Source organism: Oncorhynchus mykiss, chromosome 2, assembly GCF_057628025.1.
Source record: "Oncorhynchus mykiss isolate SJ-2025 chromosome 2, ASM5762802v1, whole genome shotgun sequence".
Classification (NCBI taxonomy): Eukaryota; Metazoa; Chordata; class Actinopteri; order Salmoniformes; family Salmonidae; genus Oncorhynchus; species Oncorhynchus mykiss.
Genome location: NC_143023.1, coordinates 9,968,506 through 9,992,986, shown reverse-complemented (window position 1 = coordinate 9,992,986; position 24,481 = coordinate 9,968,506). Strand labels below are relative to the sequence as shown.

The following is a 24,481-nucleotide window of genomic DNA, read 5'->3' as shown; positions in this document are numbered from 1 at the left end:
TCAACTAAAATGTCTTGCTCTGTCGGTCATAGTTGGAAAGTGAACCCAGATTCGTCCACTGTGTTTACCTCTGTGTTCTCTCAGGGGGTCCAAAACCCCCCTACCTTCCCCTGTCTACCCCCCCCCCCCCCCAGTGTTCACCCACCCAGGCCCAGTCCATCTCAGACAGCATGGACAGGGGGAGGTAGAGATAGTGGAACTTCCTCTGCAGGGGCTGGTCTTGAGTGGTTTACCAGATGTTTCCTGATCCCCTCTCTCCCTCTCTCTCTCTCGCCCTCCCTCTCTCCATGTCTCTCCCCCTCTCTCTCTCCCTCCCTCCCTCTCTTCCTTCCTTACTTCCCTCCCCTCCCTCTCTTTCCCTCCCTCTCTCCCCTCCCTCCTTCCCCAACAGTGAAAGGGAAGGGAAGGAGGCAGTAGCAGTCAGTATCTCTCTCCCTCTGGATCTAAGCATATAGAACACAGGCACCTGGAGTCCTTGCTGTTTCACAGCCCTCTCTATCTCTCTATTTCTATATATCTGAAAGCCAACCAGAGAGCCAGCCGGAGCTGTTGTTGGTGCTTCTACAGGGATCTGCTTTGGCTCAGTGAGAGGAGGCCGTAACTCACCTGCGCTCACAGACACACACACAGAGACAAACAGCCAGACAGACACACACTCAAGGTTTCCTGGCCCATCCCCCTCACACACACCTTTGGAGTGCACTGTGAGAGAGGAGGAGAGGAGTACACCGTGCTGGTTCTACTCTATAGTAATGTCGTGGGACTGTGGCCTGAAGTACATGTTCTCTGTGTCCCCGGCGCTGAAGCCGGGGGGTGTGTGTGCCCTGCACGACAAGGAAGACCTGTCCCATCTGGAGATGGTCCAGAGACTGGCCAAGGACGGATGTCGCTTCCTCCAGAATCACAACAACAGCAGCAAGGCCGCCCCGGAGAGGACAGCAGAGGTGAGAGACAACGTCACGCTGCATTCACAGAATATTAACACTGTGACAGAGCTAGAGAAATCATCACACTCTCAAACACTGTAACAGAGTTAGTCTAGAGAAATCATCACACTCTCAAACACTGTGACAAAGTTAGTCTAGAGAAATCATCACACTCTCAAACACTGTGACAGAGTTAGTCTAGAGAAATCATCACACTCTCAAACACAGTGACAGAGTTAGTCTAGAGAAATCATCACACTCTCAAACACTGTGACAGAGTTAGTCTAGAGAAATCATCACACTCAAACACTGTGACAGAGTTAGTCTAGAGAAATCATCACACAGGGAGTGGTGCTCTATAGGGAGTGGTGCTTATAGAGGGAATGGTGCTCTAGAGAGAGTGGTGCTTATAGAGGGAGTGGTGCTCTAGAGGGAGTGGTGCTTATAGAGGGAGTGGTGCTCTAGAGAGAGTTGTGCTCTAGAGGGAGTGGTGCCCTAGAGGGAGTGGTACTTATAGAAGGAGTGGTGCTTATAGAGGGAGTGGTGCCCTAGAGGGAGTGGTGCTTATAGAGGGAGTGGTGCTCTAGAGGGAGTGGTACTTATAGAGGGAGTGGTGCTTATAGAGAGAGTGGTGCTCTAGAGGGAGTGGTGCTCTAGAGGGAGTGGTGCTTATAGAGGGATTGGTGCTTATAGAGGGAGTGGTGCTTATAGAGGGAGTGGTGCTCTTCCAAGATGGCGTAGCAGTGAAGACGCGTTTTGTTCGTGTCTTGTGTACTTTTGTATTTTTCGTATTTTTTGTATATATATATTTCAATTTTATTTTCCATCTATTTTCGATTTTTAATTCGACTATACCTTCCGGTAACCTGCCTCACCCAATGTGATACGGTATCGCTATTATTTTTTATTTTAGAACACATTCAAGAACCTCCAGAAGCTAACCAGCTAATTAGCTATTCAGTCATTGTTAGCCAATGCTAGCGGCTTTTACCTTCTGCACAGATACCAGCCCTGTTCTTAGCCTGGATAATACTTGCCAGTCTACCAGTATCGTACTGTATCTCCACAACAACGCCGGATTCCTGTCGTAATCCCTGGACCACTACTTCTGATCTTCACAGCTAGCTTGCAGCTAGCTAGCTCACCGTGGCACCCAGTACCGAAGCTATCCCTGAGGCCCACCTCCCGGCCTACTCAGCTGTTCACCCGAACCCCACTCATACACGGCTAGAGCCCAATACTCCACCGGATCCTTGCTGTAAACTCTGGACCTTGGCACCGGATCACCGCTGCTACCGATTGGCTATAGTGACTAACACCACTGCCACGAAGCTAGCACCAGTTAGCCGTGAGCCAGGCACATCTCCCGGCCAGGCAAACTAAATTCTACAATACCTCTTTCGCCATCTGGCTTGGATTCTCTGTCGACACGGCGCCCCGCCGCACCACCACGACTGGTCTGCCGATGAATACTCCATCTATAAGCACCACTCCCTCTATAAGCACCACTCCCTATATAAGCACCACTCCCTCTATAAGCACCACTCCCTCTATAAGCACCACTCTCTCTAGAGTACCACTCCCTCTATAAGCACCACTCCCTCTATAAGCACCACTCTCTCTAGAGCACCACTCCCTTTATAAGCACCACTCCCTCTAGAGCACCACTCCCTCTAGAGCACCACTCTCTCTAGAGCACCACTCTCTCTAGAGCGCCACCATTCATCCAAATGATCTTAACTTGTCATCTGGTATTATTGGATGGTTCATATCCGGTAATGCCTCTGCCCGGAGGATCTCTCCAGGTACAGGGTTGGAGTGAAAACCTCCTGGAGAGTATCTCTCCAGGAACAGGGTTGGAGTGAAAACCTCCCGGAGGGCATCTCCAGGAACAGGGTTGGAGAACCCTGCCCTAGTGAACCAAGCCTATTGCCTGCCCACTCACTTGTTATTCTGAGAACTAGAAGGATCTAGAGGGGAGTATTATTAAGTCCTACGTAACACTCCATTCAGTTACCTTGGAATACACCTACTGTAAGAGCTATATGGCAAATGATTGACAAACGTCTAGCTAGCTACTGTGACTGCCTTATTAACCTGTTAAAAACAAATAGATTCATTTTGTTCCTAACTACCGTTTACTTAGAACCATCATAATGTCAATACCGTTAACTGAATCCAGTGTTATTGGGTGGTTAAGAGCGCTCACTCAATTTTGTGTTAAAATCCAACAGCCTATTAGAACACCTGAGAGGAGGTGGTGTCCTGATTGGCTAGCTCGGTGTAGGGTGAAGTTGCCACTAGATGCTGATCTCAGGAAAATGTAGCATTTTGCCCACTCATGGTTAAGGTCAGGACTGGGGGAGCGAAGCTGATCCTAGGTCTGTACCTAGAACCACCCTGGAGCGCTGAGTCCATGATGGCCTCAGTTCTTCCCTTCCTGCCTGGCCAGCTGTGTTTCTATCAGTGCAGCAGAACGACACAGCAACAATGGCAGGAAGAGCTGACGTAAGTTCCACAGGCCCCTAGCTGGCCCCACCGTGGGCTGGCCACTCAGTCTCCCCACCATGCCAAGACATTGTGTTGGTTTCAGGGTGGATTTCAATGCTGTAGGTCCCTGACCTTTTCTCTAAAACACTGGGGATGAGTCCCAAACTGCACCTTTTCCCCTATATAGTGCACTACGATTGACCAGAGCCCTATGGACCCTGGTCAAAGTACTGTAGGTCACTATATAGGGATCCATTTGGGACACAGCCTGGAGCAGGGTTGGTTACTGTAACCCTGCTTGTCATAATTCACCACAATGAACGTGACTCTACTGTACACCGTAGCATGGCCTTAAATGCCATCTTAGATGTGATAACAACACCTCCTTGTCGTTGTGTCGTTTCAGTAAATGTCACCTTCTTATTCAATAGGACTAACTCTTCTACGTCAAGTGGGTGTCTCAAACCTATTTTTATTCTCAACCTTTTTAATATAGCCCACATCAAAAGAAAGGAGAAAATGTTTTGTTTTGTTGGTGGGATCTGAGTATGACCAAGAGGCAAAGATCTGAGTTGGTTTATGTCATTGAAAATAAGAATTTGTTCTTAACTGACTTGCCTAGTTAAATACATTTTAAAAAGTGATGTGATGCTTCTTGAAAACTTTACAGCTTGACTAATTCTTAAAGGAAAATACCACTCAAAAATATGTTTTTATTACAGGATCTGTCTTGAATGTAGTCTGAATGCTAAAGCAACATGTTCTGAAATGCAGGTAGAAAAACATTTCCTTCATGAAGAATAATAATGTATTCTACACCTCTTCTAGTCTGTTACCGTTGTCGTTCTATGCCTCGCATGTTCAGGGGCAGCTGTGTACTTCTCTCTGTGTGTACTCGTATTGCTACCTCTAACGCCGTTGTCGTTCTATGCCTCGCATGTTCAGGGGCAGCTGTGTACTTCTCTCTGTGTGTACTCGTCTTGCTACCTCTAACGCCGTTGTAATCTATAGCATCTACATAGAAAATGCTTTGCTGAGCATTTTTCATTCCTAGCCTACCAGGACAAATCCATTTTGAACACAGAGATAACTCTCCACAGTAAAGTACATACAGTATCTTAGCACTAAAGCCAGTGTCCTACATGTTGTTGTGAATGGGTGATTTTTCATGTCTGCCAGCACAGCATAATGTATGGTACTGATTATGAGACTTGTCATCTTCACTAGGAAGCCTGTGTTGATATGGAAGGTTATTGCTGCCTGGTCGTAAATATTCCACAAGCTTATGTTTCCCTATGTTAGATAGCTCCTATGTTTCCCTATGTTAGATAGCTCCTATGTTTCCCTATGTTAGATAGCTCCTATGTTTCCCTATGTTAGATAGCTCCTATGTTTCCCTATGTTAGATAGCTCCTATGTTTCCCTATGTTAGATAGCTCCTATGTTTCCCTATGTTAGATAGCTCCTATGTTTCCCTATGTTAGATAGCTCCTATGTTTCCCTATGTTAGATAGCTCCTATGTTTCCCTATGTTAGATAGCTCCTATGTTTCCCTATGTTAGATAGCTCCTATGTTTCCCTATGTTAGATAGCTCCTATGTTTCCCTATGTTAGATAGCTCCTATGTTTCCCTATGTTAGATAGCTCCTATGTTTCCCTATGTTAGATAGCTCCTATGTTTCCCTATGTTAGATAGCTCCTATGCTTCCCTATGTTAGATAGCTCCTATGTTTCCCTATGTTAGATAGCTCCTATGTTTCCCTATGTTAGATAGCTCCTATGTTTCCCTATGTTAGATAGCTCCTATGTTTCCCTATGTTAGATAGCTCCTATGTTTCCATATGTTAGATAGCTCCTATGTTTCCCTATGTTAGATAGCTCCTATGTTTCCCTATGTTAGATAGCTCCTATGTTTTCCTAAAGGAACAGTGGATCAATGTTTTGATCATCCAACACAGTCTTCTTTGTTTTCTTGTTCATTGTATTTTTTTTGTCCACTTGCAGAACAGAACAGTTTGAGATAATGTGCAGATGTCATGTTTATCTATGTTCATCACAGAGCCAATTCCTAGAGAAGGACTGGAGGTTAACGGCCTAAGCAGGAATTTGAGTAACTCACTTCTGGATAGTAACCTAGGCAGACTTGTGTCACATCACATCAGTAAAAAACCACTTCTTCTACAGACCTCTGATGTAAACACTTCTCAGTGGGAGAGAGAATTATATGTGTATCTGTGTTCTATCAAGACCCCGGAGGTCCTGCTGCGGACTTCATAGCGAACGTGTTTGAGATGCCTCAGCCGTGGTTACACAGAGAATGCCAACACATCCCTTAAGCCTGCACAGTGCCTCTGAACGGGAGAACAGCGTCTGGAGTGTTTCCATTTAGAAAGCTGTTACTACCCTGACTTAAAATGTTAAGTGCTATCAACTTATCAAACGTACGTTTTATCAGCTCAACTTGATTTCTTCGGATTTGACATAACTTAAGCAGTCATTTTTTACATTTGAAATAACTAAGCAAGCCAACAGAGGGAGCTTCACTGCTTACCCACAGTAGTGGGTTAGGAGTTCAGCCAAACTGGACGTGACCTATCAGGGTCTAAGTGATGGATAGTGTTTCTCCTCCACAGTGTTTATGTTAGGAAACATTCTAGTGGTACTGGAGGTCACCTCCACCACTTCTACAGGAACACTGTGTCCCAGAGAGAGAGAGAGAGAGAGAGAGAGAGAGGAGAGAGAGTTGCACTCTGCCTCATTAAAAGCATCCAGTCTGGAGTGGAGGCCAGTGCCATTGTTTATAAATGGACACTTGTGGTCAGAAAGGCCAGCCCATCCACAGAGTAGCACAGCAGCTGCAAAGATGCGATCAATAACTGTTGGGGGGGAGCACGCCTGGCCTGATGCTGGTTGACTGGTCAGAGGCACTCTCTGATTTCTGATTCTACTCCCGAGTTTGGTTTACTGTTCAAGGTGCCATAGCACGAAATACAGTATCTGTCTTTAAGGTTGTTGTTTTTTTAGAGCAGGGGTTCTCAAACATTTTGGGGCCTTTTGTGATAGCAAATTCTTCAAGAAGCATTGCCTGATGTGAACCATGCCTCGAACAAAAGAGACCTCAGAAGACTGTTGACTTGCATAAAGCTGGAAAGGGTTACAAAAGTATCTCTAAAAGCCTTGACGCTCATCAGTCCATCAGTCCACAGTAACGTGACACGTCATGCACTGCCAAGCTGTTGACTGCTGTGGATCAGTGGATAATCTGATTATGTTAAATACTGGACAACCTGTGGTTGGAAACGTACATGAGGTGACATCCCCATGTAGGTTTCAGATGAAGTGAGCCTTGTCCGAGCCAGAATGCCCCAGGGCACTGGTCTGTCACAGCCACTGTACAGGGCACTAGTCTGTCACAGCCCCTGTACAGGGCACTAGTCTGTCACAGCCCCTGTACAGGGCACTAGTCTGTCACAGCCCCTGTACAGGGCACTAGTCTGTCACAGCCCCTGTACAGGGCACTAGTCTGTCAAAGCGCCTGTACAGGGCACTAGTCTGTCACAGCCCCTGTACAGGGCACTAGTCTGTCACAGCCCCTGTACAGGGCACTAGTCTGTCAAAGCCCCTGTACAGGGCACTAGTCTGTCACAGCCCCTGTACAGGGCACTAGTCTGTCACAGCCCCTGTACAGGGCACTAGTCTGTCACAGCCCCTGTACAGGGCACTAGTCTGTCAAAGCGCCTGTCACAGGGTTCATAGAAAGCAGCTGTGTTGTTAAGCTTTCATCATGGTGTGAAGCAGGATGCCGAGAAGCACAGCCCTCAGATTCTGGGAAACTGTTATGTTCTGCAAATCCCACCTTGACTCACTGCCTGCATCCCAAATGGCACCATATTCCCTACATAGTGCACTGCTTGTCACCAAAGCCCCATCAAAAGTATTGCACTATGTAGGGAATAGGGTGTCCTTTGGGACACAGTCACTGTACTGTGTAAGGAACTGCCAATAACATTACCATTAATGGTCTTTTTGGATACGCATGTAAAAGTCCCTCCCTGTAAGATCTGCGTCAGAGACGGCACCTTTTCCCTATACAGTGCACTCCCTTTGACGAGGGGAGATGGGCTGCCATTTGGGAGTCCAGATCTGATTGTGTGAATTTTGTACTGCCTGTGTTGGGGAAAGTGCTCTGCTCATTGATGGACAGTTTTTTACTTATGTGCATTAGTTTGTGCATGTGTGTGTGTGTGTGGCCATGCTTTGGGATCAGTTGAAGTGTGTCAGGAAGTGGTGCTGTGCTAAAGGTCCCTGGATGCCTCAGTGCAATAGTCAATTAGAGCAGAAAACTGCAACCACTTCCAGCCTGTCTGCCTGCCTAATGGCATGCAGAGGCTTGTGTGTGTGTGTGTGTGTGTGTGTGTGTGTGTGTGTGTGTGTGTGTGTGTGTGCGTGTGTGTGTGTGTGTGTGTGTGTGTGTGTGTGTGCGTGCGTGCGGCATGCAGTAGACTCCTCATTATGTAATACTAAGTACTCCAGTCCAGACCCAGCAGTGTCAATCACTCAACGGGCACCAATTACTCCAGCTGCAGACATGATTAGAATGTGCATGGCTACTGTACTCTACCATCTATTAATCTACTGTACTATACTATCTATTAATCTACTGTACTCTACCATCTATTAATCTACTGTACTATACTATCTATTAATCTACTGTACTCTACCACCTATTAATCTACTGTACTCTACCACCTATTAATCTACTGTACTCTACCATCTATTAATCTATTGTACTCTACCATCTATTAATCTATTGTACTCTACTATCTATTAATCTACTGTACTCTACCATCTATTAATCTACTGTACTCTACCACCTATTAATCTACTGTACTCTACCATCTATTAATCTACTGTACTCTACTATCTATTAATCTACTGTACTCTACCACCTATTAATCTACTGTACTCTACCACCTATTAATCTACTGTACTCTACCATCTATTAATCTATTGTACTCTACTATCTATTAATCTATTGTACTCTACCACCTATTAATCTACTGTACTCTACCACCTATTAATCTACTGTACTCTACCATCTATTAATCTACTGTACTCTACCACCTATTAATCTACTGTACTCTACCACCTATTAATCTATTGTACTCTACTACGTATTAATCTACTGTACTCTACCATCTCTTAATATATTGTACTCTACCATCTATTAATCTACTGTACCCTACCATCTAGTAATGTACTGTACTCTACCATCTATTAATCTACTGTACTCTACTATCTATTAATCTACTGTACTCTACCACCTATTAATCTACTGTACTCTACCACCTATTAATCTACTGTACTCTACTATCTATTAATCTACTGTACTCTACTATCTATTAATCTACTGTACTCTACTATCTATTAATCTACTGTACTCTACCACCTATTAATCTACTGTACTCTACCATCTATTAATCTACTGTACTCTACCATCTATTAATCTACTGTACTCTACTATCTATTAATCTACTGTACTCTACCACCTATTAATCTACTGTACTCTACCACCTATTAATCTACTGTACTCTACCACCTATTAATCTACTGTACTCTACCACCTATTAATCTACTGTACTCTACCATCTATTAATCTACTGTACTCTACTATCTATTAATCTACTGTACTCTACTATCTATTAATCTACTGTACTCTACCACCTATTAATCTACTGTACTCTACCATCTATTAATCTATTGTACTCTACTATCTATTAATCTACTGTACTCTACCATCTATTAATAATGTGCATCCCAAATGGCACCCTATTCCCATCCCCCCACCCATATGCCTCTGGTCAAAAGTAGTGCACTATACAGGGAATAGGGTACTATTCTGTCTCTGTATCTACTGCCCACATATCACCAACTTTACTGAATGTCAAATGCTTCAACCATTAATTTAATTGGTTTATTATGCAAACTGTATACTTGTCAGAAATCCTCATGCATGGCTGCTTGCAAAGCTGACATGTTCAGACATCCGATGAGAGAAATAATGAGATGGAATGGAAGAGAGATGTAGAATCACTAGTCCTGGTTCAACCAGTCCATTACAATCACCATTACAGGTCCATTACAATCACCATTACAGGTCCATTACAATCACCTTTACAGGTCCATTACAATCACCATTACAGGTCCATTACATTCACCATTACAGGTCCATTACAATCACCTTTACAGGTCCATTGCAAGCACCTTTACAGGTCCATTACAATCACCATTACAGGTCCATTACAATCACCTTTACAGGTCCATTACAATCACCTTTACAGGTCCATTACAATCACCTTTACAGGTCCATCACAATCACCATTACAGGTCCATTACAATCACCATTACAGGTCCATTACAATCACCATTACAGGTCCATTACAATCACCTTTACAGGTCCATTACAATCACCATTACAATCACCATTACAGGTCCATTACAATCACCATTACAATCACCTTTACAGGTCCATTACAATCACATTTAAAGGTCCATTACAATCACCATTACAATCACCATTACAATCACCATTACAGGTCCATTACAATCACCATTGCAGGTCCATTACAATCACCTTTACAGGTCCATTACAATCACCATTACAGGTCCATTACATTCACCATTACAGGTCCATTACAATCACCTTTACAGGTCCATTACAAGCACCTTTACAGGTCCATTACAATCACCATTACAGGTCCATTACAATCACCTTTACAGGTCCATTACAATCACCTTTACAGGTCCATCACAATCACCATTACAGGTCCATTACAATCACCATTACAGGTCCATTACAATCACCATTACAGGTCCATTACAATCACCTTTACAGGTCCATTACAATCACCATTACAATCACCATTACAGGTCCATTACAATCACCATTACAATCACATTTACAGGTCCATTACAATCACCTTTAAAGGTCCATTACAATCACCATTACAGGTCCATTACAATCACCATTACAATCACCATTACAGGTCCATTACAATCACCATTACAGGTCCATTACAATCACCTTTACAGGTCCATTACAATCACCATTACAGGTCCATTACAATCACCATTACAGGTCCATTACAATCACCTTTACAGGTCCATTACAATCACCATTACAGGTCCATTACAATCACCATTACAGGTCCATTACATTCACCATTACAGGTCCATTACAATCACCTTTACAGGTCCATTACAATCACCTTTACAGGTCCATTACAATCACCATTACAATCACCATTACAGGTCCATTACAATCACCATTGCAATCACCTTTACAGGTCCATTACAATCACCTTTAAAGGTCCATTACAATCACCATTACAGGTCCATTACAATCACCATTACAATCACCATTACAGGTCCATTACAATCACCATTACAGGTCCATTACAATCACCTTTACAGGTCCATTACAATCACCTTTACAGGTCCATTACAATCACCATTACAGGTCCATTACAATCACCTTTACAGGTCCATTACAATCACCATTACAAGTCCATTACAATCACCTTTACAGGTCCATTACAATCACCATTACAGGTCCATTACAATCACCCTTACAGGTCCATTACAATCACCATTACAGGTCCATTACAATCACCTTTACAGGTCCATTACAATCACCATTACAATCACCATTACAGGTCCATTACAATCACCATTACAATCACCTTTACAGGTCCATTACAATCACCATTACAGGTCCATTACAATCACTATTACAGGTCCATTACAATCACCATTACAGGTCCATTACAATCACCATTACAGGTCCATTACAATCACCATTACAGGTCCATTACAATCACCATTACAGGTCCATTACAATCACTATTACAATCACCATTACAGGTCCATTACAATCACCATTACAGGTCCATTACAATCACCATTACAGGTCCATTACAATCACCTTTACAGGTCCATTACAATCACCTTTACAGGTCCATTACAATCACCATTACAGGTCCATTACAATCACCATTACAGGTCCATTACAATCACCTTTACAGGTCCATTACAATCACCATTACAGGTCCATTACAATCACCTTTACAGGTCCATTACAATCACCTTTACAGGTCCATTACAATCACCATTACAATCACCATTACAGGTCCATTACAATCACCATTACAGGTCCATTACAATCACCATTACAGGTCCATTACAATCACCATTACAGGTCCATTACAATCACCATTACAGGCTATTTTGTTGAAGAATACTATTTTTGTGTGTTTATGTATTCGTTTTCCAGTATTCATCCACTCCCTCTACTAATCCCTAATGCTCTCTGAGGTAACTGAACAGTGATTTCCATCTGGTATTTATGCATCCATGTGTGTTTGTGTTTGTCCAGTTATGACCCAAACAGCTACAAATGTTTGAATGTGACTTCCTTTTCCCAGTTCCCACAACCCCCCACTACACTTCTCTTGCACATATTCCCAACCTCGATTCCTAAAAGGGCCTTCATGTGTCCCTCGGTTTCCACTCCAGCCAATATCCCCCGGCCTAATTGGTTCAATTAGTTACTTCCCCTTCGTCTGCATTGGTGCCGGTGTTAAACCCTCTATGCAGATTATAGTGGTGATGTAACTCTCTTTCTAATTTACACACCCTTCAACACATTATTGTCTTATTGAACCAATGGTATTGATAAAGATAATGTACTCTTGATTAGGACTTAAGGGGAAAAAAACAACACAACACAACACACACACACACACACACACACACACACACTTTCATTGCCTCTTAGTCTCTTAGTCTAATCTAGAGCGACACTAGCAATAACCTCGTAATATTATTTAACACCATTATCTGGGACAGTTACTACTACAATATCCCAATTCAACCCATGGGTATTCCCACAGAGTGAGTGGACTGCATAATCTGACTACTACTGAATATACATGATGTACTGTATAGTAATTGATTTTGCTTCACAACTTATTCTGCTCTACTGCATGTGAGGAACAGTCATAAGTTGTAGTTGTTGTTGTGGTAATTGTCTCAGTGGGTTAAACTGCTATCCTTGACCCATGACTACATGAGACTGGGTGGCCAGAGGACAGGCATTCACAGCAGAGGAGTTTGTTGTTCCTGTGTGGGTGGAAAGAGAGGGGGTAGGGGAGCGAGGGAGGAACAGTGAAGGGGGGATGGAGTGAGAGAGAGAGAGATGACCAGTTAAGTGTTTTCCCTATGTGCCTGAAGGCTGGGAAAGATTGATAACACTCTGGTGATTAACTGACATTGCCGTCGCGGTGTGTGTGTGTGTTCCTGCGTGTGAACGTGTCTTCTGCACCAGTCCCTATCTCTCTTCCTTATGAAACCCTCACACAGAGCACACAGGGGTGAAATTAGAAAACCCAGAGCTGTCTCCTCTGAGGCCAACAGCAAACCCTTTAAAGCCAGTGTTTTTACTCCACACTAAGACCTGCTCCTCACATAAAACACATCCAAAGTGTTACGGAAGACAGATAAATCATGGTCTAAACAGCATTCATATCCTCTAAAGAACAATTGTTCATTAAAATATGCTTTCATTTGATTGTAAATACAATTCCTGACTGGGGTTTACTGATAAAAAAATGAATGAATGATTATTGTAATCTATGGAGAGGGTCTTTCATTCAGAGGACTGGATGTGACAGGGCTATTGTGATGGAAATCAGTGGGATGCGGTGAGAGGAAAAGAAAAGACAGGGAATCTCCTTAGTGATTATGCTCCTCCCTCCCTCCCTCCCTCCCTCCAGGCCCACAGTGACGAGGCAGTCCGTGTATGTTTGCGGGAGCGGGGCCAGGAGGTGCTGGTGCTCCAGAGAGTGTCGTCACAGCGGCCAGCCCCCTCCGCATCGGCCAGGGGAGGGGGGAGACCCGAGGAGGGGGACAGGAGGTAAGCCTCTGTCTCTCCGCTTTCACCCCTCCCTCTCATTCTCTCTCTTTCCTCCCTCCTTCTAGTCCTTCTCCTCCTCAGTCTCCACACACACACACACACACACACTTCTAAACACAGGCGGCGTGTGCTTGCATTGCAGCTCACAGCACACAGATGGATGGAGCTAGCGTGTGTGTGTGAGAGAGAGTGAGTTAGCCGGGAGTGAGCCGTAGCTGGCTGACTGGCTGACTGGCTGTGCAGACACAGGGGAGAGTGTCACCGTCTCAGGCTGGGTGTGGAGAACTCTCTCTGGGGTAGGGAGACCACAGGACCAGGGTTCTCCCAGGGCTCTATAGCAGCTGCAGCAGGTGGACAGCTAGCCGGATGGGCCAATGGGTGGCTGAGGGAAGGCATGCAGCAGTAACCACGGCAACAGTGGTACCGGCTGTAAGGGGCACAGGGACATGCTGAGGATGGGCACTCGGCCGCGGCAACCCCCGGACCTGCGGCAGCGGGAGGAGGGCAGGCTGCTGGCAGCGGTGGCTCTGGTGGAGCAGGAGGAGGATGAGGAGGAAGACTCAGAGGAAGGCAGCAGTGGAAGCGGGGGCAGTGACAGCGCCAGCCGGGCAGAAGAAGGGGCCAAGGCCACCAAAGTCCCCACCTTCGATGTCCCCTACTTCCGCTACATAGACGAGGAGGAGTCAGAGGGAGAGGGGGATGGAGAGGAGGTGTGGAGCAGCAGTCGCTCTCTGTCCTCCATCGAGGACGACTCGTCCAGTGACAGTGTTGTCTCTGACAGGTACGTGGTGGTGTCAGGGACCCCAGAGAAGATCCTAGAACACCTGCTGTCTGTCTTGAGGCTGGACAACCACCGTGATGACCAGGGGAGCACACAGCAGATCAAGGAGTCAGGTCAGTCACTTACCCCCCCAAATCAATATGTTTGGCCTCTGGCTACTACTTTTAATCTATGTTAAACTATGTTAATCTATGCTAAATTATGTGAATATTTTTAAAGCGGCGTGAGAGAGATAGACTGTTCATTTTTTATTGTATATTTCACTTTTGTTTATTATCTATTTCACTTGCTTTGGCAATGTAAACATATGTTTCCCATGCCAATAAATCCCCTTAAACTGAAGAGAGAGAGAGAGAGAGAGAGAGAGAGAGAGAGAGAGAGCGAGAGAGAGAGAGAGAGGAGTGTCTCTTACTAAAGAGGGATCTTTGACTATGTATGGTGATGAGGAAATAGGGTGATAGAGAAAGAGAGAGAGAATAGATTGAGAGAGATAAAGTGAGAGATGCAGGCTGCTCCTGGGAGAGTGATATATAGAGTGGTGGTAAATGGGAGAAGAGAGGTGGGAGGCTGATATATAGAGCAGTGGGAGATGAAAGAAAGGAGATGGGAGAAGGGAAGCTGATATATAGAGCAGTAGGAAATGGGAGAAGGGAGACTGTTATATAGAGCAGTGGGAAATGGGAGATGGGAGGCTGATATGTAGAGCAGTGGGAGAAGGGAGGCTGATATATAGAGCAGTGGGAGATGGGAGGCTGATATGTAGAGCAGTGGGAGAAGGGAGGCTGATATATAGAGCAGTGGGAGAAGGGAGACTGATATATAGAGTAGGGAGAGATGGGAGAAGGGAGGCTGATATGTAGAGCAGTGGGAGATGGGAGAATAGAGATGGGAGGCTGATATGTAGAGCAGTGGGAAATGGGAGAAGGGAGGCTGATATATAGAGCAGTGGGAAATGGGAGAATGGAGATGGGAGGCTGATATATAGAGCAGTGGGAAATGGGAGAAGGGAGGCTGATATATAGAGCAGTGGGAAATGGGAGAATGGATATGGGAGGCTGATATATAGAGCAGTGGGAAATGGGAGAAGGGAGGCTGATATATAGAGCAGTGGGAAATGGGAGAATGGAGATGGGAGGCTGATATATAGAGCAGTGGGAAATGGGAGATGGGAGGCTGATATATAGAGCAGTGGGAAATGGGAGAAGGGAGGCTGATATATAGAGCAGTGGGAAATGGGAGATGGGAGGCTGATATATAGAGCAGTGGGAAATGGGAGAATGGAGATGGGAGGCTGATATGTAGGGCAGTGGGAGAAGGGAGGCTGATATATAGAGCAGTGGGAGAAGGGAGAAGGGAGGCTGATATATAGAGCAGTGGGAGAAGGGATGCTGATATATAGAGCAGTGGGAGATGGGAGAAGGGAGGCTGATATATAGAGCAGTGGGAGAAGGCAGGCTGATATATAGAGCAGTGGGAGAAGGGAGGCTGATATATAGAGCAGTGGGAGATGGGAGAAGGGAGGCTGATATATAGAGCAGTGGGAGAAGGGAGGCTGATATATAGAGCAGTGGGAGAAGGGAGATGGGAGGCTGATATATAGAGCAGTGGGAGAAGGGAGAAGGGAGGCTGATATATAGAGCAGTGGGAGATGGGAGATGGGAGGCTGATATATAGAGCAGTGGGAGAAGGGAGGCTGATATATAGAGCAGTGGGAGAAGGGAGGCTGATATATAGAGCAGTGGGAGAAGGGTGGCTGATATGTAGAGCAGTGGGAGAAGGGAGGATGATATATAGAGCAGTGGGAGATGGGAGAAGGGAGGTTGATATATAGAGCAGTGGGAGAAGGGAGGCTGATATATAGAGCAGTGGGAGATGGGAGAAGGGAGGCTGATATATAGAGCAGTGGGAGAAGGGACAAAGATGCAGCCGGTCCAAGATGAGTTCCCTATCAGGTTACCTGCTCCATACCTTGCTTCTGCCAGACCACATCATTGCTCATTCTGATGAGTAAGTGTGTGTTTGTGGCTTCACTGAACTGATCTGAACACCTAGACCTTTTCCAGAGAGGGTTCTAGAATCACGAGCAAATGCAGGAAGCAGTGTAGAGGACTATCAGGAAATTGTGATTTTTGGGTCAATTTGATGTTCAGATCGGGTTTCTATCAGCAGGAGATAGGGACTCAGCTCTGTATGTCCCAATGAGACACTGATCGCCTGTCAAAGATTCTTCATACAGGAACTCCAGAGTCCATTCAGTCCTGGCTCCTCTAAACTAGTCATCTCTCTCTCGTCTCCCTCCCTGTTTTCACCCCCTCCCCTCGCTCTCTCTCTGTTCAATCTGCAACCCTGCTAATGCTACTGTTGGGGCCCTGGGCGGCTCTCACTGCTCCCTCCAGAATAACAAGGGGGGGGGAGATCATACGGGATAATATGGAATCTCAGCTTCACTAAAAACCATGCAACTATAAAATATTGTCTCTACTAAACCTGTCACGAGGAGATGGAGATGGTGGTGTTCTGATGAGAAGTCATTAGCTTCACGCAGGCAGCCGGCCATGAGAAGACTATAATGCTGTGTTCCAAATGGTACCCTGTTCTCTAAGTAGTGCACTACTTGGGGAATAGGGTGCCATTTAGGACGTCGTAGTCAATGTGTTGGGGGTTGATGATAAGCAGAGCTAATATAAATATCCTCATATATAATTGATATCACAATGAAGTGAAAATAACAATCTTTACAAATATAATATTCAAGCTGCTATTGCTGTTGAGGGTTAGTTCCCAGATACCCAGGCTAACCGAGACATTATAAAGATATCTTTCTGCCAGAGAGCACTTCTTTTAAAGAACACTACAAGCATGTTTGAGGAAGATGTGATTTTTAAAATATTTTTATTTAACTAGGCAAGTCAGTTAAGAACAAACTCTTATTTTCAATGACGGCCTAGGAACAGTGGGTTAACTGCCTGTTCAGGGGCAGAACGACAGATTTGTACCTTGTCAGTTTAGGGATTTGAACTTGCAACCTTCCGGTTATTAGTCCAACACGCTAACCACTAGGCTACCCTGCCACCCCATAAGCTGATAATATAATGTACAGCTCTACACACCATTGTATTCTACTATATACTATATTCCAGTGGTATTCAGAGTCGGGGTAATGACCCCTGTTGGGGTCATGGGGAAACTACTTTGGGGAACAAAGAAATAAGAGTACAGATTACTGTATGGGACAATATACACGTTTTTGAGATAATAATGACACATTTAATTTTATTGAGTTTATTGGTTTCTTTTCATTTTGAAGATAATTTTTTGATGTAAAAATCTAAATGTACCGATTTTAAGGTTGCGTCATTAGATTTGGGGTGGGGTCTCGAAAAGTTATGGGATCCCAGCTGAAACAGTTTGAATACCACTGCTCTTGTCTAATGTAGCACACTATGAAGGGAATAGGGTGCATGTGGGATACACTATAAAGGGAATAGGGTGCATGTGGGATACACTATAAAAGGGAATAGGGTGCCATGTGGGATACACTATAAAGGGAATAGGGTGCATGTGGGATACACTATGAAGGGAATAGGGTGCATGTGGGATACACTATAAAGGGAATAGGGTGCATGTGGGATACACTATGAAGGGAATAGGGTGCATGTGGGATACACTATAAAGGGAATAGGGTGCATGTGTGATACACTATAAAGGGAATAGGGTGCATGTGTGATACACTATAAAGGGAATAGGGTGCCATGTGGGATACACTATAAAGGGAATAGGGTGCCATGTGGGATACACTATAAAGGGAATAGGGTGCATGTGGGATACACTATAAAGGGAATAGGGTGCATGTGGGATACACTATGAAGGGAATAGGGTGCCATGTGGGATACACTATAAAGGGAATAGGGTGCATGTGGGATACACTATAAAGGGAATAGGGTGCATGTGGGATACACTATAAAGGGAATAGGGTGCCATGTGGGATACACTATGAAGGGAATAGGGTGCCATGTGGGATACACTATGAAGGGAATAGGGTGCCATGTGGGATACACTATGAAGGGAATAGGGTGCCATGTGGGATACACTATAAAGGGAATAGGGTGCATGTGGGATACACTATAAAGGGAATAGGGTGCATGTGGGATACACTATAAAGGGAATAGGGTGCCATGTGGGATACACTATGAAGGGAATAGGGTGCATGTGTGATACACTATAAAGGGAATAGGGTGCCATGTGGGATACACTATAAAGGGAATAGGGTGCCATGTGGGATACGCTATAAAGGGAATAGGGTGCCATGTGGGATACACTATAAAGGGAATAGGGTGCATGTGGGATACACTATAAAGGGAATAGGGTGCATGTGGGATACACTATAAAGGGAATAGGGTGCCATGTGGGATACACTATAAAGGGAATAGGGTGCATGTGGGATACACTATGAAGGGAATAGGGTGCCATGTGGGATACACTATGAAGGGAATAGGGTGCATGTGGGATACACTATAAAGGGAATAGGGTGCCATGTGGGATACACTATAAAGGGAATAGGGTGCATGTGGGATACACTATAAAGGGAATAGGGTGCCATGTGGGATACGCTATAAAGGGAATAGGGTGCCATGTGGGATACACTATAAAGGGAATAGGGTGCATGTGGGATACACTATAAAGGGAATAGGGTGCATGTGGGATACACTATAAAGGGAATAGGGTGCCATGTGGGATACACTATAAAGGGAATAGGGTGCATGTGGGATACACTATGAAGGGAATAGGGTGCCATGTGGGATACACTATGAAGGGAATAGGGTGCATGTGGGATACACTATAAAGGGAATAGGGTGCCATGTGGGATACACTATAAAGGGAATAGGGTGCCATGTGGGATACACTATAAAGGGAATAGGGTGCATGTGGGATACACTATAAAGGGAATAGGGTGCCATGTGGGATACACTATAAAGGGAATAGGGTGCATGTGGGATACACTATAAAGGGAATAGGGTGCATGTGGGATACACTATAAAGGGAATAGGGTGCATGTGGGATACACTATAAAGGGAATAGGGTGCCATGTGGGATACACTATAAAGGGAATAGGGTGCATGTGGGATACACTATGAAGGGAATATGGTGCATATGGGATACACTATAAAGGGAATAGGGTGCATGTGGGATACACTATAAAGGGAATAGGGTGCCATGTGGGATACACTATAAAGGGAATAGGGTGCCATGTGGGATACACTATAAAGGGAATAGGGTGCATGTGGGATACACTATAAAGGGAATAGGGTGCATGTGGGATACACTATAAAGGGAATAGGGTGCATGTGGGATACACTATAAAGGGAATAGGGTGCCATGTGGGATACACTATAAAGGGAATAGGGTGCATGTGGGATACACTATGAAGGGAATATGGTGCATATGGGATACACTATAAAGGGAATAGGGTGCATGTGGGATACACTATAAAGGGAATAGGGTGCATATGGGATACACTATAAAGGGAATAGGGTGCATGTGGGATACACTCTAAAGGGAATAGGGTGCATGTGGGATACACTATAAAGGGAATAGGGTGCCATGTGGGATACACTATAAAGGGAATAGGGTGCATGTGGGATACACTATAAAGGGAATAGGGTGCATGTGGGATACACTATAAAGGGAATAGGGTGCATGTGGGATACACTATAAAGGGAAAAGAGTGCCATGTGGGATACATCCATCGCTCAGTGTTTTGGGTAGGGTTCGTACTTGCCTTCTCTCCCTGAGCCAAACCTCTGAGTGCTGCTATTGATTCCCCCTCAGCACAGATTCACTCATTACCAGAAAGTACACGTCACAAAACAAACAAACAAACAAAGTCCAACTGGAACATTGTGTTACCATCTACTTAACGAGAGAAGAGATTGTTAACAAAGAAGATTGATGATTTGGTTTGAGGTCTGTCCTGTTCGCTAACGAGCAGACTGATTCTTAACCCGTAAGGCGTTGCAATTCTGCTTCTTTGGAATCAAATGGCATCCTATTCCCTATAGTGCACTACCGTTGACCCAAGCTCTCTTTAAAAGTAGTGCACTACAAAGGGAATAGGGGAACATTTGGGACACATAAATAGTAGGCCTACATTATTTTTCATGTGTTATTTTTAATAACCAGACCACTGTGATTGTAAGCCTTCATTATGAATCTATGTAATTGCTCTCTGGTGTATTGTCAGAGATGACTACTGGTGTATTGTCAGAGATGACTACTGGTATATTGTCAGAGATGACTACTGGTATATTGTCAGAGATGACTACTGGTATATTGTCAGAGATGACTACTGGTATATTGTCAGAGATGACTACTGGTGTATTGTCAGAGATGACTACTGGTGTATTGTCAGAGATGACTACTGGTGTATTGTCAGAGATGACTACTGGTATATTGTCAGAGATGACTACTGGTATGTGGTCAGAGATGACTACTGGTATATGGTCAGAGATAAATGCTTATTGAAATGCATAGCTGGGATGCTTGTTGTATAATGGGAAAGTAAATCTGGTTTGACCTGAGTGTTTGGATGAAGTCATGGCTATTGTATGATAGATTTGCATGCACATGCTACAGTAATAATAATAATCGTACACTTACAATTGTACTTACGTATTCATTCCACATTAGCTTTCTCTTCCAAGTAACTTCACTTGTAGGGAGAATATGAATAGATAGCAATGCCCATAGTACATAGAGATATAGATGAATAACATCAACGTACAGTTTCTCCTGCAATTTGCATGAAATCCATTTTTATCTTCTGGAGTGCCTCTTTCTCTCCTTCCCTGATTAAGTGGAAGATGTGGACTGTGTCCTCAACTAATCTCTCCCTGGTCAAGTTCTAGTGGTGGTAACAGGGGCTGTGGGCCTATCTGGGCTGTGTTCAGTGAAGTAAAGGCAGACCAGAGTCTGTGTCCCTTAGCACCCTATTCCCTATGTAGCGTACTACTTCTTCCCTGCACTATAAAGGGAATAGGGTGCCATTTGGGACACAGAGAAATTGACTGACCGTTGGTTAATAGAATAGAGTCCATGTCCCCAGGCCATTCACTGATCCTTTAGACTGCCTCAGCATGAAAACAGTAAGGAGGATGACCTGAGCTCTTATTGTAGTGAACTGTGAGTAATATTTATAATGTAAGAGATATTTCCAGCATGGCTAGACTTGCAAAATGATGGTAACTTTCCTAATATTCCCAGGAATTCTGGTTGAAGGACTCCTGACTTCCGGCTTCTGTCCTCCTGAATCCAGAACCTTTCCAACTGGGATTTCAGGAAAACCTGAGAATTTTACAAGCCCAAGCATTGCTCAGCCCATAGCCTATTCTTTCCTTTACTGTGGTCTCCTAAAGCTTCTTAGGGCTAGGCCCCTTTTTTCTCCACTTCCTGTCTGAATTACATGCCCAATGTAAACTGCCTGGAGCTCAGGCCCTGAAGCCAGGATATGCATATAATTGGTACCATTGGGAAGAAAACACTTTGACGTTTGTAGAAATGTAAAATACTGTAGGAGAATATAACACAATAGATTTGGTAGGAGAAAATCCAAAGAAGAACCAACCGGAACTTTTTTTTTTTGGAGAGACCATCCTCTTAGAAATGCAAGAGTAAGGTCATATTGAAAATTAGCTCCCTGGATGCAATTCCTATGGCTTCCCCCGGGTGTCAGCAATCTATGTTCAAGGTTTCAGGCTTGTAACTTCAAAAAAAATTAAGAAATATCAGTTTTAGCAGAAGGACTCAGTCTTGGAAATTTGTGTTTGCGTGCACTATAAAGACAATACGCACCTGTTAAAATCTGTTTCCTAATGAACATACTTTTTTCTGTAATAAATATTATAGTTTGATTATATTTTAGGGTATCTGAGGAGTAAATAGAAACATATTTTGACTTGTTGAAACAAAGTTTAGGGTGTAGATTTTCGGATTCCTTTCTCTGCATGTTGAACGAGTGGATTTCTCAAATCGATGGCGCCAACGAAACACTTTTTGGGATATAAAGAAGGACTTTATCTAACAAAACGATACTAGATGTTATAGCTGGGACCATTCGGATGACAAATCAGAGGAAGATTTTCAAAAAGTAAGTGAATATTTAATTGTTATTTGTGAATGTATGAAACCTGTGCCCGTGGAACAATATTTGAACGTGGGGCGCCGTCCTCAAACAATCGCATGGCATGTTTTCGCTGTAAAAGTTACTATAAATCGGACAGTGCAGATAGAATAACAAGAATTTAAGCTTTCAGCTGATATAAGACACTTACATGTACAGTGGGGAGAACAAGTATTTGATACAGTGCCGATTTTGCAGGTTTTCCTACTTACAAAGCATGTAGAGGTCTGTAATTTTTATCATAGGTACACTTCAACTGTGAGAGACGGAATCTAAAATCCAGAAAATCCCATTGTATGATTTTTAAGTAATTAATTAGCATTTTATTGCATGACATAAGTATTTGATACATCAGAAAAGCAGAACTTAATATTTGGTACAGAAACCTTTGTTTGCAATTACAGAGATCATACGTTTCCTGTAGTTCTTGACCAGGTTTGCACACACTGCAGCAGGGATTTTGGCCCACTCCTCCATACAGCTTCTCCAGATCCTTCAGGTTTCGGGGCTGTCGCTGGGCAATACGGACTTTCAGCTCCCTCCAAAGATTTTCTATTAGGTTCAGGTCTGGAGACTGGCAAGGCCACTCCAGGACCTTGAGATGCTTCTTACGGAGCCACTCCTTAGTTGCCCTGGCTGTGTGTTTCGGGTCGTTGTCATGCTGGAAGACCCAGCCACGACCCATCTTCAATGCTCTTACTGAGGGAAGGAGTTTGTTGGCCAAGATCTCGCGATACATGGCCCCATCCATCCTCCCCTCAATACGATGCAGTCGTCCTGTCCCCTTTGCAGAAAAGCATCCCAAAAGAATGATGTTTCCACCTCCATGCTTCACGGTTGGGATGGTGTCTTGGGGTTGTACTCATCCTTCTTCTTCCTCCAAACACGGCGAGTGGAGTTTAGACCAAAAAGCTATATTTTTGTCTCATCAGACCACATGACCTTCTCCCATTCCTCCTCTGGATCATCCAGATGGTCATTGGCAAACTTCAGACGGGCCTGGACATACGCTGGCTTGAGCAGGGGTCCTTGCGTGCGCTGCCAGATTTGAATCCATGACGGCGTAGTGTGTTACTAATGGTTTTCTTTGAGACTATGGTCCCAGCTCTCTTCAGGTCATTGACCAGGTCCTGCCATGTAGTTATGGGCGGATCCCTTACCTTCCTCATGATCATTGATTCCCCACGAGGTGAGATCTTGCATGGAGCCCCAGACCGAGGGTGATTGACCGTCATCTTGAACTTCTTCCATTTTCTAATAATTGCGTCAACAGTTGTTGCCTTCTCACCAAGCTGATTGCCTATTGTCCTGTAGCCCATCCCAGCCTTGTGCAGGTCTACAATTTTATCCCTGATGTCCTTACACAGCTCTCTGGTCTTGGCCATTGTGGAGAGGTTGGAGTCTGTTTGATTGAGTGTGTGGACTGGTGTCTTTTATACAGGTAACGAGTTCAAACAGGTGCAGTTAATACAGGTAATGAGTGTAGAACAGGAGGGCTTCTTAAAGAAAAACGAACAGGTCTGTGAGAGCCGGAATTCTTACTGGTTGGTAGGTGATCAAATACTTATGTCATGCAATAAAATGCAAATTAATTACTTAAAAATCATACAATGTGATTTTCTGGATTTTTGTTTTAGATTCCGTCTCTCACAGTTGAAGTGTACCTATGATACAAAATGACAGACCTCTACATGCTTTGTAAGTAGGAAAACCTGCAAAATCGACAGTGTTTCAAATACTTGTTCTCCCCACTGTAAATTATTAAAATCCATAACATTTCTGATTATTTATTTGAATTGCGCGCCCTCCAGTTTCACCGCTAGCGGGACTCCTATCTCTGACATTGCAGGATTACAATAGTTATTGCCATTGGACCTCTCCATCCATACGAGTTGGATTTTCTCTTTTTAATGTCATATCTTTGGTACAAGCAGGGAGACTCATTTCAGGATGTCATGGTACTATTGTAGCCATCTTCTCATAGAAGATAACTTGCCCTGTTTAGTGGGTATTAATATGTATTATGGATACTGCTGTCCCATCCTACAGCTCAGTGGGTATTAGTGTTTATTATGGAGACTGCTGGCCCATCCTACAGATCAGTGGGTATTAGTGTTTATTATGGATACTGCTGG

The 24,481-nt window shown here is 44.2% G+C and overlaps 1 protein-coding gene across 1 annotated transcript in view; it reads left to right on the top strand.

The window, feature by feature from the left end:
• Positions 1-379: 379 nt before the first annotated feature.
• Positions 380-24,481, top strand: part of LOC118944776 (rap guanine nucleotide exchange factor 5) — a 67,469-nt gene continuing 43,367 nt past the window's right edge. Inside the window, exons 1-3 of the mRNA XM_090216447.1 lie at positions 380-944; positions 13,250-13,389; positions 14,171-14,283. Coding sequence (XP_090072573.1) covers positions 753-944; positions 13,250-13,389; positions 14,171-14,283 — 445 coding nt within the window. The 5' untranslated portion in view covers positions 380-752. The remainder of the gene's footprint in view (positions 945-13,249; positions 13,390-14,170; positions 14,284-24,481) is intronic.